This window comes from Mauremys mutica, chromosome 3 (genome assembly GCF_020497125.1).
Source record: "Mauremys mutica isolate MM-2020 ecotype Southern chromosome 3, ASM2049712v1, whole genome shotgun sequence".
Classification (NCBI taxonomy): domain Eukaryota; kingdom Metazoa; phylum Chordata; order Testudines; family Geoemydidae; genus Mauremys; species Mauremys mutica.
This window is the reverse complement of record NC_059074.1, coordinates 193,706,221-193,723,453: the sequence shown is the minus strand read 5'-3', so window position 1 is coordinate 193,723,453 and position 17,233 is coordinate 193,706,221. Positions and strand designations below refer to the sequence as shown.

Below are 17,233 nucleotides of genomic sequence, written 5' to 3'. Positions count from 1 at the left end.
CTTCCACACTTGCCAGTACAAAAGTTCACTTTTTTTAAACTTCTGGTATTACATTATTTCATTTGAACAGATTGATTTTTTTCCCCCTTCCAATGTTAAAGTACATTTGGCAGTAATAAGTTTATACATATTAGGAACCATGGGTAAAAGACCTAGCTGCTGAGTCAATTCACTCAGCTTACTTCCCCCATTGAGCCCTAATGTGTCCCAATCCCCACCCCTTTCAGGGAAAACATCATCAATTATGAGGCTGACAGGAGCCTGGGACTCAGTGCAAGTTGCTCCTTGGGGTTATTCATCGTGGACCAAAAAAAAACTGGCACTCAGCAACATTCATCACTTCCACCTACATAAAGTAACTGAGTCAACCGTGGGGTGAATTATCAAAGGAAAAAGGGGGGAAATGTTTTGAATACATAGTAGGCAAGTTAATTTGGCCTCGAATAACAGGAGAAATTGAGTCATAAACTAATTTGCTATTTATAAACTTTACGTTGTAATTTGATATTACTGCTGACTGTGTAGATTAAATCATCTTTTGGCTACAGGGGTTATGGTATTCTTCCTTATGTCCTGACGTTAAGTGCTTTGTATTATATTGCACTAACGCTGCTAAGATAGTTGCCGCATTCCTCTGTAGAGGTGTGCTTTCACTGTTGTGTGGATTGATTCCTGTCAGCAGTGTGTGTTTGTGTGTGTGTGTGTGTATCCACTGAGGGGATGCCATATAAGTGATTCTTTATAGTGTGTAAAACACCTTTATGGTGAATTACAGTACTGTATATAAATTTGAGATACTATTATAATTTAGTTCAGTGGGATCATATGATAAATATGTTTATTACAAGGTGTTTTTAATAATCTTTGATACAAAATATTGCCAAGTGCAATCTTCATTGTATATTAAATTGATACAGCGAACTCTTTTTAGGCCAAAGTCTCCAGTAATATATATTTACAGATTAAATTGTTCCTTATTACAAAAAACCCTGATATTTAAACTTGTACAGTTGCTTACATTGCGAATTTGACCATAACTTCACTTGCCGTAGAAATATAATAGAGCCCTGACGAGAGAGGAGTAGTTATATTATTATATTAACCATACCACCTGGGTTCTTTAAATCTGTACTGTGGCTAGATGGTTGTCTAAATAAACATAGATTATGTAGAGGACTCTTTATCTTAGAGCTGGCACTGCTTATCACTGAACCTCCTCCTCCTCCCTCCCTCTGATTGTTAGTTCTATAAGAAGATTTAGCAAGCATAACTTACAGCTGATAACCTTTGAATGTTAGTTCAAGGGAAATGTGCCAGAGTAACAAAAATCTTACAAACTGTGCTGCAGCCTATTAGAATAAAAAATGCTGTGCCATAACACTGATTTAGAGGAAGAGACATTTGCCAAGGTCTTTACTCTGAGAGCTGGATGTGAATTTGGTCTAGACTAAAGTGATCAATAATTTTAATATTTGAACAGCAGTAAGAAATGTCAGGTGGAATGAACCTGTGTATATTTCTTAAATCATCCCTCTGCTGGAGGTCTTATTGTTAACTTTCTTTAACTACCGCTTCCCATAATGTTTCTCTTGGACAGATTGCTTTAGCTCTACTGTTTGGAGTTGAATTGATCTTGACACAGCACTAGAAGAAGCTGTTATTGTCACTTTTGTTTGATGGTAAATGATATACACCTGAGCATAGGAAATAAAAAGACACTGCAAAATAATCAACGGCTTATAGTCCTACATAAAAACCAAGTAGCTCTGTGCAGTAGTGAAATCAAAATATGAGCCGTTTGAAGCATGCATATGGAGCTTGCAAGAACTACTTACATGCAAACATGCTAAGAGGGTAATAAAGGTCTTTGGGGTCCTTCAAACATGAATTCCCCCCCCCCAAAAGAAAAGTCCCCCATTCAATACCGCAAGGCAATGTCATCACAATGTTGGAAAGCCGACTCACAGCTACTGGGTTATTGCGGGCATTTCTGCCCTTGTCGTTTGGATTACCACAGTGCCACGCGTGCAGTTACACAATGCATAAAGGCGAGGGTTATTTCTAGGACAGATAATTGAACATTAATACTCGTTGACATTGTCGTAGGAATGATATGTCAACCTGACAGGGCCTATGTGCTTACATCTGCTGATTGGCTGCAGACGAAGGGGATGTTTGTCAGATCAGACCCGGGGCCTCACTGCAGTGGAGCCAAGGATGATACAGCCATTAATCAGGAGCTGCCATCTTGGCGGAGATACCTTCTATAAAACATTTATCACGTGTATGCTTTTTTTATTTTTATATTTTTGGCCTGATTTTACAAGAATATTTTTTTATTGTTTGTGGTACAACAAACCAAGCAATAAACAACTTTAATGTTACACACACATTTCTGAGAAGCATATGAACCATTTTTAATATTTTAAAAAACTGAATAGATAGAAGTTACTCAGAATGGTACAAATCTAAGATAAAGTTTAGATAAGATGTTTCTGATTCATCATTAGGAATTAACTCTCATAAAAATGTAATAATAATCATACCTAGCTCTTATATAGTGCTTTTCGTCAGTAGATCTCAAGTGGGATTAACATTCTTGCAATTTTCTGTTGCCAACAAAACTTTCTAGACAGTTTGTTACAGATAAAGCAAGTGTATTGCAGTCATACTCTTGTCTCCTCAAAATCACATGAACAGTGTCTTTCAGTACATTTATTATAAATCTTTAGGGAGCTAATGCCTTTGTCACAGTATTTCTATGGCCACACTTTACTGAAGATGTAACCAGTCAGAGAAATGAGAAGGAGATGAAAAACAATTACAGAGCCTCTGAGGCTACAGCTAGGACTGCATTCTTAAAATAGGGGTAAACAACATTTTTGTTATTTCTCATGCAGTTTTGCCCTGCATAAAATGTTATAAAGTGGGGCCCCTGAGAACATCCATTATCCCATTTTGGTTAACATCACAGATTTTAAAAATCCCAGTTGCACTGAAGCCATGAAATAAAGCTTTCATCTGTAAAGATCTAGTGTCTCTTTGTTATTAAAATAAATGAAGCCATTAAACAAAATATATGCATATAATAGTCAAGTTCATCATTTGGTATAATCAAAATGATAGAATTTTACATTATTTTAATTGGAATAGTCGTCGTAGAAAGGTTCATGTATGCAACAAGATCAAATGTACCCCGTCTCCCTGTTACTTTATGACTTGTTAATAGTGACTTTTTTTTTTCCTTGGGTCTTTAGCTACTTTCATTCAGGTCTTTGTAAATGAAAGTGGAGTGCTGGTCGAGAGAGGAAAAAAGGCATGCAAGTTTTTCAAGCTTAGTATTGACAAAATAAATGAATGTGTTGCTATCTTCCTGAATTATTAATGGATATCATATCATAAATGTGCTAAAAGCTACATTACATCTAAATGTTTCTGTTTGAAAATTCATTGATTGTCTATTTAATGGTGGTACTTACCTAGGCATCCAAGTGTGGTTTGTTGTTGGTGTGCCTGGCCCCTGACTGAAAACCATTCAAGACAGGGTCTTGTAGATTGTATCCTTTGGTACTGGGGTTCTCCGGTTTCCCCCTCCCAATCCTCTTTAGATGGCTATAAACGTGACACGTTTTCTCTTACTCAGAGGGTAGGAAAGGAGCCTCCACTGAGATCGTTGCCAATGACTTTCCGTGGATCAGTCTGCATCAGATGCTCATTTAGGCCGTGATCTTGCAAAGACTTAAGGAGATATTTAACTTTATGTACTCTGGGTGGAATCCACCAGGCCCCATTTATTTGATGAGAATGATTCTACAGACTGCCATGGGGCCAGGATTTCACCCTACAAATAGTTCCATTGACTTCACTGTAACTGCTCAGTGTGCAAATTCTGCCACCCTCACAGTAAGCCCCTCGCTCCACAAGCAGTCTCACTGAGATCTAAAGTACTACACAGTGTTAGTCAGGGGAGTAGGGTTTGGCCCATAAAGATTCACTGAAATCCATTTGAAGTCAGTGGGAGTGTTTCCATTGACTGCAGCAGGAAATGGATTGGTTCTTTAGAGAGGGCTCCAAAGAGTCCAAGCATGTCCCCAGCCCAGAGGAATAAGATCCCATAAACGCTTTTCAAGTCTAAGCCTTTCATACAATTAATGTTCTTAATAAATCATATCGATCAATACATTGTGGCCTAGTGAACAAACACATATGCTGCTAATTTAAGGATGGAACTAGAAATATGGGGAGGAAGAGAACCAAAGGTTTCTTCCACCTCTTGTTTTGTCTCAGTAGATCTAGGTAGGAATATTATTACTCTGTAAAAGCATATACATTTTACATTTAAATTCATTAATATTATCTGCTAGATTCCTTTGATAATTAGGATAAACAATTAACTAGAGCACTTTTTCCTTTTAAGAGTTGTAAATCTCTCTCTCTCTCTCCTGGTAAATGTAAGTTACAAAATTAGCCAGCCTTGATCAAAAATGGCACACAGTTCTGCACCCTGACTCAGAGATTTCACACCATAAATTTGTGTAGATAAATTATCTAGTCAGAAAGCAGAATTGCTTAGTTAAGTTTACAGTTTAAACTTGACTGTATTATTCATATGCAATATTACTAAATTTAAACCCTTTTAACAGAAGAAAACTTACTAGCTAGGGTATGAAGAATGCAATTTATGAGAGAATCTAGTGGTAAAGGTAAAAATACTGGAGAATGAACTATCAGATTTAAAAGCTGAACTGTAGGTGTGTAAGAAGAGAGGACCTTTAAATAGCTTGCTCTGTATCGGAATGTGAACAGTTTCATGAAAACCAGCTCTAGTACAGGTAAATTGCATTTGAATTTCAACTTCAGATCTGTATACCTCCTATTTGGCAGATGTTGAATTGATAATGCCTCTGTGTTAAAGAATTCTGATTGTTTCTTGTGCTACCTTCACAGCTTATGAAAATGCAAGTAGACCTACCTAATGAATATTAATGAGAATGATATCTAGATAGCCTATAAACTCCTAGATCTTTGGAACTTGAATGGAGTAGTCAGAGAATTGATGTGGCTTTTGGTTCCTTAGAATTTACATACTTTTTCAGAATAAACTTCTCCGTAATGTTTTTATATCATCATTTAATAGCTGATTTTTGGCAACAACATCTGCTTCTCTCTCTCCATCCACAGTAAGAAATATTTATATATAAAATATTTCTTACTGTGGCTAGAATGTATTAAGACATTTTAAAAGAAGGGACGAAAAGCTTAGGTGAAAAGAGAAACCGGTTCACCTTCATTAAGGTCCGGTCCCTTTTAATTTATTTACAGCCACGTGATCGCTGAATCAACAGCAAAGAAAAAAGCATGTGATGGGTGTTCTTTTTTTGATGTGTGTTTGTCTGTCTGTCTAACAAAACAATGTATAAAGCAGCTGGGGTGGTTAGCAAGAAAATGAGAATGACACTGTTGAATTCTGGTATCCATATGTCCTGTGTTGCTTTAAAGTAAATTCCATGCACATGTATTAGATGCAGTTTTACTTAATTAACATTTTCACAGATTTTTAAGGCCAGAAGGGATCATTAGATCATCTAGTCTGACCTCAAACACTAAACTATTGTTGTGAGAGGCAATATTGCCAAGCGGTTAGAGCAGGGGAATTGAGAGTCTAGGGCCCCGGTCCTGAAGTCGGATGCACATGGACCGAGATGGGCGGCCCTGTTTAAGTCAATGAAGCATCACACAGGTGCGAGATTCCACTTGCACAGGTCGGGGACTTGTGTTCTGTTCGAGGCTTTGCCTTTGACTTACTATGTGACCTCAGGAAAGATTTTCAGTCTTTCTATACCTCACTTTATTTCTGTGTAAAATGCATAGTGTTGTCAGCTCTTGTGACTTTTTCCCCAAGTCTCATGATGTTTGGTGTTTTTCCTAAAGACCCAGTTCCTGAAGTCAGGTGATTACATGAGAATTTCATTTCTCATTTAAAAGAAAAAGTTCTTAGAAAAGATTGAAAATGTGAACCCTAATAGCTCAAAATCCTGAAGGTAAATAAAAAGAACCTATAGCCCATTATTTTTAAAGTGTTTTCGTGATCTGCGGGGGCCTGATTTATGTTTTTTTGAATGGTTGGAGTGGATAGAGTAATATACTCCTGTCAGAGAAGTGCTGTTTATGAGGATTGATTCATTGTTTGAAAAGCACAAGGCAAAAGATGAATTTGTATAAGTAAAAATTATCATTGTTATTGTGTGGGTCTGTTGAAATTAATTTTGCAACTGAACTATCTCAAATGGAAATCATTTGTACACAGACGTTGCTGGAAAATCATAAGGGGGGGCTGATGTCACATTTAGTTTACAATTACAAACAAGATGCACTTTTTGTTTCTAAAACTGTTTAAAAAAATACTTGGAAACAAGAGCATTCTAAATCCATGCAGTGGATTTTGTAAAAAGCATCCCCACCTCCCCCTTAGCATGACAAAAAGGCTAAAAAAAATTAGCCTGATAAAAGGAAAAAAGTCATTAAAATGCAGTTCTTTCAATTATATACCATTATTTGTCATCTTTATTGCTTTTCTATAGTTTTCATTGCACCTTTAATGGTATGCCTGGTCAGAAAAGGTGAGATGGAATGTGAACACACTTGGCTGCTGAAGCCGCTGTTAGTGCCTACTATCTGTGCTTGAATCCCTTTCCCTGTAGATTTTAATGTCCCCACAGACTGCTGGCAGCCTGCTTCCAGCTGTGGCAGGCATGATGCAGTGAATTGCTTTTGAATGTTCTTTACTCAAATAGGCAGTAATTACAAGCTTAAAGAGGTTTAGTGGTCCAGTAAACTACATAATCACCCCTGAATTAGCCTGGGCTCATCAGTTGCAGTCCAGCAAGCTCAAGTCTGCTGTTTGTATGCACTCTTTATCACATAGCAACCTGAGCAGCAGGTGTGGAACAGCAAGAATCCCCCATAAACACAACTGTCTACTGGGGACAATGATCTCTAATGAGATGAGGCTACACCATCACTGTAATTTAAGTGGGAAAATTAACGCCAGAGAATGTGTACCAGTTCCAAGAGTCTTTAGTTATATTGGGAACAGTCCTGTTTCTCTAGGTTTTTCTGGATCTTTAAGTGCATCTTTCTTTTATGAAGAACACATTGTGTTTTTTGCTCATAAGTTGTATGTACTTTATTCTTTTACAAGGATATGTTGTGAATATTTAATGGTGGACAGGGCATCTGTTCAAGGACTTCTGATGCCAACAAAGAAACATTTCAAAATAGCAGCTTTATTTTTCATCTTCCATGGTGCTTTTTCTAATGAAAATTTGTAAATGTAAAACCTCTTTATGTTGGCATTTTAGATGGTCAGCTGTGTGTGCGCGTTTGTAAATCTGTTCGTAAAACCTTTTGGTTGCTATGCAAGAGAAGGCAGATGAGTCTGAGAGAATATTTTCAAACTGTTCACTTGTTATGCTGTGTACTATGAAGTGTGTTATCTCTTTAAGATAATTGTGCCACTTTCTGAGGGGGAACTCCTAGGTAAGGGAACCTGTTGAATAGAACACACCCCCTTAATGTTCTTTCACTGTAATCTTGTGACCCAATAAGGTGTGCCTAGGAGCTTGTTATCCACAGTATAAGGAGACAGGCTTTGAAATACAGAACACAGCAAGACAAAGACAGAAAGCAGAGAACACAAATAGAGGTTTGGCAAAAACTTCTTGGGATTACCACCTCTATTGCTATCATTTACCAGAGACTGTAGACTATTTCCAAGCCTACCTGTTATAAAGTCATTTGATGCAGATAAGGACAGTGAATTATTACTGAGAATAGGCTGCTGGTTAGGAGATATTTACCTGAATTAATCTGCTTCAGACTCACCCTACAAAACAACAGAAGACTTTTATGGAGTTTGGTTCTTCTGTGTACTACTTATTTATATAACGTTCACGGAAACATTCTATTAGAGTTGTGGATTTTTCCTCCTTGATAGGAGCTTTTAACTTGGAAGAAGGTTGGAGCAGACAGCAGATTTTTATGAGCACTGTTCAAAGATGGATTTAACCTTTTGAGATCTGTGACTAGCCTTCTGGTGTGAAGTTGGATTAATTAAAAAGCTTGCTTTTAAGTATGTGAATTTTAGTTATAATTGGATTGGAAGTTAGATAATGCCTTTACTCTGTTATTTCAATGTCACTCATGTAATATTTCATTGCTGTTTGTACTACATTACAATTAAGATAATGTCACTTATTTTATGGATGCATCTTTTCGTATTAATTACTTTGTCCTAAGCTATTTATCTTCAAATGCAGTTGGTTTTTATACAGTATTAGTATATATATAAAAAAACCCAAACACCCTGGACTTCAGAAAGGGAAAGTCCGTCACCCCACTATAATATTATATAGACTAAGCTAACAAAATAGCAAAGAATTACTTCTGTAATGAATTAACAAAATGTATTGTAATATATATAATCAAACACTTTCCAGTCAAGCTGATGCCTACTGTGTACAGAATGTGAAAATACAGCCTGAAGAACAGGTTGGCTTTACTGTATTAGTGCTTCCCGTTCACATTTCTGACATTTTGTACTCAGATTTTTTTATGGAAGTGGATGAAACTATTTCAAATAAAGTTGACAGTCCCCTTGTCCTTTCCCAGCAAAATTAATTTGTAACAGTACCTTATACAATGCTAATGAAACACTTAACTATGTTTAGCCTTAGTAGTTGCATGCAATCTGCATTTCGTGCAGGATCAGAGGTCGAAGTGGGGTATGGAGAACAGAAGGTTCCTCTCTATTCCTGCCTCACTCACGGATCCACTCCACTGCTGACTTTTGGTTCCTCTTTCCCCATCCCTTCTGGATCATACAGAACCATAGGATTTAACTAGGAGTAATGGGTAAAAGGTAAAGGGAGCATTTACCTCCCTGAGTCTGCACTCATTTGTGCTGGTGTAGAGTGGGGGCTTCTCTCTGAAGTCAATGAAGTTAAACTAGTGTGAGCAAGAATTAGGTTCACACCTCAAAACCGTAAGCTCTATTAGATTGGCTAAGAGAAGTGAAGGAAGGTCCATGACTTGAGATAATTAAACCTGAACTGGACAACGTAGTGGGTCATGTGCTGTAGGGACGGAACAATGTTGTAGTTGCAGGGGGATGGATTAGATCAGTGGTTCTCAGACTTTTGTACTGGTGACCCCTTTTACATACCAAGCCTCTGAGTGCGACTCCCCTTAAAGTGAAAACACTTTTTAATATATTTAACAAAATTATAAATGCTGGAGGCAAAGCGGGGTTTGGGGTGGAAGCTGACAGCTCGCGACCCCCCATGTAATAACCTTGTGACCCCCCTGAGGGGTCCCAACCCCCAGTTTGAGAACCCCTATATTAGATGATCTGTTAGGCTTTTCCATCTCTGGCTCCTATAATATCTTGTGTAGGGGATGAGCTGAACTCCTCCCCCCCCACTCCTCTCTTCTCCCTCCCCCCCTTAATGAATGCTTACATTCTGCATAAATTGATGGGGCACACCAGAAAAGTATTGGCAGAGTGCCCCAAGCCATACCATATCTCTCCTTGAATGCCGGAGAGGAGATTCACGTTTTTGTATGCCAAAACGGGTTCAGAGACAGCTCTTGTAAGAAATTATCTATGAAGGGGAAATGGAAAGAGAGAATCAGAGACACTTTTTCTCAGGAAAACACAACTTGTCCCCTTCTCCCCCTCCCCCGATGCTTCCCCAAACAAAACTAGGTCTCTTTTTTGATGTTCTGATACTTTATATAGTGTATTTTCCATAGTAAGGACCAGATTCTGGATACCTTTACTCACCTTGAATGGTACCTTACTCCTTGAGTGGTTCCCACTGGAATCAATAGGACCTTTTGTGGAATAAGTTGCCATTCAGAATCTGTCCCTTAGGAATTCTCTGATGTAGTAGAAGCCAAACTGCAGAGTATCACTTTACATTGTAAAATATGGAAAGACACCACAGTTACTTCAGATATTACATGTTTTTATGTTTTGATTTTGCATTTACAGTTAACTTTTCAATAACTATCAGTGCAGGAATTTAATAACAATTTTATTAAAATCACATTGAGACGTGGCTAGCTTATTAAGATAGTGTGTATGTGTGTGTGTATATATATATAATAATAATTTTAAAGGATGACTAGGTCTGCTTTGTGTATTTAATACTAATATAGCCTTCTATTATGTTTACTCACTACATGTGTTTTATGTACTGAAAATACAATAAATGAGCTTTAAATAACAAATCAAACAGACAATACAGTAGCATTGTACAGCTGATTTACAGGGCTAAACTATGTAACTGATTGTGCGAAAGTTATAAAAGGTTTTCCTTTGTATCCTTGTGGATTTATTTAGACTAAAGTGATTGCTGTGAAATGTTTAGCTTTTCCTTAGATGTGCAACTCATTCCCATGTGACAAACAAGATCTAGCTTTCAGCTTCTCAGTTGATTTTCATAGCTGTACACCTCAACTTGGCAACTTCTTAGAGCCACTACTGAATAGGGCTTATCTACAAACTAATTCTCCCAGACTGAAAAATGAGCAAACTGTGTCTAAATGCATTCTATTTATTGCTCAATGTAAATACACTGGTGAGAATTCAGAAAGCAGGTTGAAATCTTGTGACTTTACTGTTAGTGTTCCAAACGCTTTTGGCTACTTTGCTAGTGCAGACACCCTAGTTATTCTTTTGATTCCACTATGTGTGAGGATACAGAACTCAACTACTATAAATTCAAGCTATGTTCTTAGACTACACCATGCACTGCTTTTGTAATGCAAATAGCAGGCACAAAGTGTCTCTTTGATAATGTGCAGTCAGGAGACAAAAAAGCATTCACTGAAACAGTAAAACTAATTCATAAAGCTGAACTACAATAAGGAAGCATTATGGATTTTTTTTAAATGTATCATAGATCAGTTTAATTGTGAACAACGTAAACAATTCACGTGTACAACATAAAACCCCTCCCACCCACATTATCAAATTTTTTACAGTGAAAAAGTTTTGGTTAAACAAGATTTAAAGTTAACTATAAAACTGATTTGTAATTTGTCAGTATTATCCAGATCACCTACTTATTCTGTTTATTAATTGAACAGCTAGGTTTAGACCCGTAATATAGCTGAGTAAGAATCTTTAAAATAAGACTATATATAATTCAAAAACATTTCATTAGAACATTTTATAGCATAATACAGGAATGTAATGGTTAATATAGTGAAAGTCCATGTGGTAGACTTTTTTTTTTGAGGGGGGAGTTTTTTTGGGGGAGTAAGTATCTCTCCATCACATACCAGAGTTTAGCTCAAGGTCATCTTCTATAAATGCATTAAACTTAGCTGTGGAGGAGGCAGAGGACTGGAGGAAAAGGATAAAAGAACTTCTGAAATTGTTCTCCCAACATATTCAGCCAAGCAACAGAACATGCTTTGATAAGGGTTATTATATTGGACAGTTGCCATAACTCCTCATATTAGATCAGTTCTTCCTGTGCCTATTCCCATACCTTTTAAAGTATAACATATAACATTTTGCTTGAAAATTGCTTCTATCTCTGTGCTTTGTTACAGCTGTTTTGCAGTTTGGGTATAGAGGCAGTTCTATGTCACAAGAAATTACTAATCTGGGGTTTGAGAAGGGACAGCTTAGCCTTCCATTATCTCAGCAGCAAGCTCTGTACAGGATTATTTTCCATTTTTCTGCAACCATTACAATGTGCTGTTATAGTGGGCAAAGCAATGAAGGAGGGAATGTTATTGATACTTGGTTACCAGGGCAGATAAGATAAAGTGTATCACTGTCCTGGCATCCGCATTTGCAGTCAGTAGTGGAAAATTTGATGAAAGGAGTACATTTGGACAAGGAGTATCATTAAGATATGGGTCTGGACACTTTCCATCTGTATTTACTGTAGAGTTTCTCTTTACCTATTGACTGTAGTCAAAGAATAAAGAAGTCTTATTGATTGTTTGGTTAAACAAGTTCTCTGCTGCATTTTAAAAACAAAACAACAACACGTTCTATCAGGAATGCTACTCTCTAAGTACAGTTTTATTAAACTCTTCACAGAGAACATAATGGAAAATTACATTTTTCTCTGTCAGTTTCATTGCTTTGTTATTGCTAAAATGACTGCTCTGACTTAAATTCTGTAAGGTACTTTTACCTTTTCAAATGTTCCTTAACTGTTCATATTGCCCTGGGCAGATCCCCTAGGGTTAAATTTTCATTTACATGCAGGCTCAGATGGGATTATTAAGCAATCACTTCTGTACTAAGTCATTATTACAAGTAATAACACAGAGCCACAAAAACACATTAATAGTGTCAAACAGTCCACATTTCTGTACCACTTGTTCCTTTATAGTAAGGAACAAGTGGTAGGTTTCAGATAGGCTAAATGTTGCGCTATAACACTGCTGCAACCTATTGAATAGAAAAAAGTAGAATTTGGCCCCATTATTTTACAGTAATGCCTTAGCCCTTATTTGTTGTAAGCCTAGCGGCTTCTGAACTTCTGTTTCCCTACGAGCTACCTATTTTCATAGATTCCAAGACCAGAAGGGACCAATATGATTATCTTGTTTGACCTTCTGCATAACACAGACCATCAAACTTTCCCAAAATAATTCTTAGAGCATATCTCTTGGAAGCACCCTTTTCCTCTAGCCTCCACAGGAAAGCTAGTCTGCAATCTCCCAATATACATGTGTTGGATTGATTCTGGGAAGGAGGGTTAGCCTTCCCCTACATAATCACTGTTTTATAGCTTTCGTTCATTCTTGAGGTGTTAATGTAGATCAAATGGAAAACACTCCAGAAAGAACATTTCAGCTACTGCACTGCCCTATATATGGTCACAATCGTTAATTCTTATTGTAAGATCTAAAGGTAATTTTGTTTGCTCTCCTAATGCGTTGCAGCTCTCCCAGTGGTCCTAGCATTCCTTTCTCAAATTCACATCTTGATCAATTGTTTGCAAATAATTAAGCTTTTAAGAGATAATGGTATGAGGCTAATGTACATAACAAAGTAAAGGTCTCAAGTCACTGTTTATTGAACAGTGGTCCAATTTGCTTTGATATCCCAAAGTGATCTTAGTGTTAGGTATATTTGCCAACGGGAATCAGTGCTACATTTATAAGTGACTTTTTTAAAGAGTGCCTTTGTCCCTTTTAAACAAAATTAATAAAGAAGCACTCTCATGGAAACTATCTATTACTGCTACATATGTGAAAAGAGGATTAACAGCAATAGTACAGAATGAATTTCCTTATTTCTTAATAAAATGGCAGTTTGAGGGTTTTCCCCTTTATCTCTGTTGCAATGTGTTGTCTGCCATTGCCTGTAGCATATGCCTTACTAGCCCGGTGGGTGGGAATGCAACAAGGCTTTGAAAATTTTTATAGCAACCTAGCCTGTGGCATGTTGATTAGTTGTCAAGTCATTTTTTTTAAGCCTACAAAGGCACAACTCATAGTATCCACAAATAGCTTATATAATAAGGATGCACAGTGTTCAAGATATTTTAAGCATATTGAGTGTCCGTATAAAAAGCTTACCTCATTGTGAACTTTTGGCTGAGAGGGATTAGCCACATCAAGTCATGGCTTTCATGTGATTATAACAATTATAGATTTTTCATGAAATTCAAAGTTTATGCTACATTAAGCCAATAACTATGGAAAAAATCAGATGACCTTAAACATACCGTGATTCAAGGAATTTTGTTTTGATACACTTAAAGCAATTATTTATACAGTGGCTGTATTATTCTGATGACAAATTTTATCCGGTCTTGACTATTTGGAAAAAAGTCCAGAACAATTGAAAATTGCTAAATGGAGACAGAGTTCTCAATTCCAGTAGCTAGAGGCTATCTAGTAATTATTGCTTGCTACATAAAATTAGACACAGTTTGTTCAATTACTTAAACTCAGATCACATGCAAGGTGACAAAGCAAAATAAGAAAATAAAGCATATCCTTTTATGGTAGTAAAGTTAAAATGAGAAGTAAAACTAAAATGAAAGTCTACAAAGCTTCATAGTAAGGTTTTGAAGAGAATACTGAGGCTATTTCAAGCTGAATGGTCAGGTTCTTCTAATGGCCTAAGATCAAGTTGATGGACATAACTAAAATGCAACAGTTTACTGCGTAGTATATAAGTACAAACATGTTTCTGAAAATAAAGCTCAGATGAATTGCAGCGGCAATTACATTGACTCTAAACTTAAATGGCATTGATACTGTGATCATGGACCATAAAAGAACTGAAAGATGGCTAACAAACTCAGCAAGGAGTGGCTATCAGCACATTTAACGAATAATATAATTCAAAATAGTTTCTATGAATGTTCTTTCAATGGTTGTGTCATGTTTATGCCCATAAAAGTATGCTTGTCATTAATGGAAATGTAGCTCAGATGTAATTAGCAGTATGGAGCTGCCCTGGAAGCATTTTCAAAAGGCAAAAATATATTGGTTTTGAAAAGTATATAAGATATATTCAGTCTATATATAATACTCCACCATTGATGGGTAAAAGTCATGTTAATCATTTTTCTGTGTCATAGGCATATTCTGTTAGTGTTAGAGTCCACTGCAATGTGCTTTCTGTTCTGTTGGACAAACTGACAAGAGAAAACAAATTGAATTATGAAGGTCCATAGTTTGTAAGATGAGGTAATTCAGTAATGTCAATTAGTATAACATAGCTATTAGATTTCCGGTTATGTGGTTCAGAGTAGTTTGTAAAATGTGTTCAATAGTTATCATAAAAGTAAGATCACTGGATTTTGAGTTATAAATTCCTATATATATTCCTATATTTTAAAAAAGTTTTAGTTTACATCTTCTGTAATATTACATCTAATGGCAATGCCAAAGAACAGTGGAATGTTTTGTGGAAAAGTGGATGTGTGCATAATACAGTAAAGAATGTTGCAACTGTTAACGTGCTGTTTGGACATGTCAAATCTATTTTATCAAATAATTTTACTGGAATTTTAAAATAACTTTATCATGTAGTGGTCCAGAAGTTAGTCCCAGGTACTCTGGCATTTAAATTTCAAGTTAGTGGTACTTTTACCTATAGTATAGGCCCAGAATAGATTACCCTAAATGACATTTCTTCCTGAGGATTGCTGTATTTGTGGTTTTGGTTCATTTTCTTTAAGGACAATAATACTTTAACATCAAGGAAAACGACGTAGGCAAAGTTGTTACTAAATTCAGACTTGGATGTGGTTTTTGCTTTTAACTTATTAAGCACCGGTAATTTGTATTCATGCATTAGTGAATTTTCTGAGAAAGCAATCAAGTTCTCACAAGAAATGTAACTTATGATTTAATTGTCTTCATTTAAACTAGTATTTATTTTCTGTCTCTCATGATTAGTGTAGCACAGCTATGTTAATGTCAGACAAAAATGTGCTGATCATTGACCTTATGTTGGCCTATGTTCAAAATCCCAGCATTTGTTGCTGTTCAAGATGCTGATCTTATTTGCAAATTATTTTCAGGCACAGATAAGATTTCCCTTCATTAAATCAGACTCTGTATGTAAGCACCACTATATATATATAGTGTGTGTGTGTGTGTGTGTGTATGTGTGTGTGTGTTTTCTTTATTATTTGGTGAAATGCCAAAAAAGCCCTCAGTAACATGACTTTAATAATTCACATAAGACAATCACAAAACTTTGTGATACTGCAACAAATATCTGCACTGAGTATCAAGGTACTGCCAGTATCCTAAGCAGCTATTTCTACACTTCACTAATCTTTGTAATTGGCTTGTCTTTTACTGCCATTAATTAAATGATGTAGTAGCCCATTAATAATTACACAAGAGTGACACACCTCAGCATTTTCACCTTTTTAAATAGACGTCAGACTTTATTATTAATTAAAAGTGAATAAAATCATCATTTTAAATCTCTGTATTTATTTTGGTATCTTTTAGCACCCGTACCCTTCAGAAGAACAGAAAAAGCAGTTGGCACAAGACACAGGGCTCACTATACTTCAGGTGAACAATTGGTAAGTAATTTTACTCACTGTTTACCCACAGCCAGTACTCTGACCGCTAGCAACCTGCCTCTAATGATTGGCATTCTGCTGACACGCCCTGCAATTGCCTGCTTTCTGTGGAAGTTTATTGATGCAAATGTGATGTAGCCTACAGAATGGTTTCAGTTATGGGAACTATAGTTTTAGTACTGCAGAAAACATATAGTATTTACTTTCCCATAGCTCTTTAAATAGTTACATTTCAGTTTATATGCATGTCTGTGTTTTTCCTGGATATAATTGTGTCTGCCCACCCATCCTTTAAGAAATCAATCACTTGAGACCCAGAAAATGTAAGTGAGATAGACACCACTCTGTACATTTTCTTCAGGCTGTCTTGATTGAGTCCATCACCATTTATATCAAATTATTATTTTTGACTAACAAAGTTATTTTGGGATCTTCTCAGTGTATTTGAGTTTTTTAAAAAAGAAAGAAAAGAAAATCTTGAAACAAACTTTAAGGAAAATCTGCCTTTTCCCCACTGAAGTATTACAGGGAAAAAATTGTGTGTTTAATTTATTAATTTAAAAGTAAGGATAGTTGGGACCCTTGATTTGTTATAGCAGAGGCGGCTTTAAAAACGTAAACCTTTGCTGTTTCTGAAGCAGATGTTAAATTGCTTATTATTTGTGGCTGGGTTTCTGCACCAGCCAAAAGTATTCCGATTTAAGTACAAAATTGTGGCATCAAGACTATTTTTAACAAGTCTGATTTATTACCCTTTGTTACTGCAACAATACTGTAATTGAAATCCAGGTTTCATACAAAATAGCAGAACAAATGTCACATTTGAAGTGTATCAAAACCTAAAACCCCGTGAATCTAAGTATATCTAATTAATTGTTCTAATATTTTTGAATTAGTGTTTATGATGGGAAACCTTATCCTCTTTGAAGTAATACCCAGGAATTGCCAACATAAGCTGCAAGCCTGCTGTGGGGAAGGGAGTCAGAAGTGCCAGGGTGCAGACAAAAGTTGTTCTCCCTCCCCCTTCATTCAATAAGTGTCAGAGATTAATATTACTGGAGCTCTGATTACATGGCCTAATCCATTTGAGTGAATAAATTTTGTCTTGATGTCCATTGCACCTACATTAACAAACC

The 17,233-nt window shown here is 36.3% G+C and overlaps 1 protein-coding gene across 2 annotated transcripts in view; it reads left to right on the top strand.

The window, feature by feature from the left end:
- MEIS1 (Meis homeobox 1) overlaps positions 1-17,233 on the top strand; it is a 125,495-nt gene that overhangs the window by 84,174 nt on the left and 24,088 nt on the right. For both annotated transcript variants that reach the window (XM_045009421.1, XM_045009422.1), the window contains exon 9: positions 16,021-16,097. In XM_045009421.1, coding sequence (XP_044865356.1) covers positions 16,021-16,097 — 77 coding nt within the window. The remainder of the gene's footprint in view (positions 1-16,020; positions 16,098-17,233) is intronic.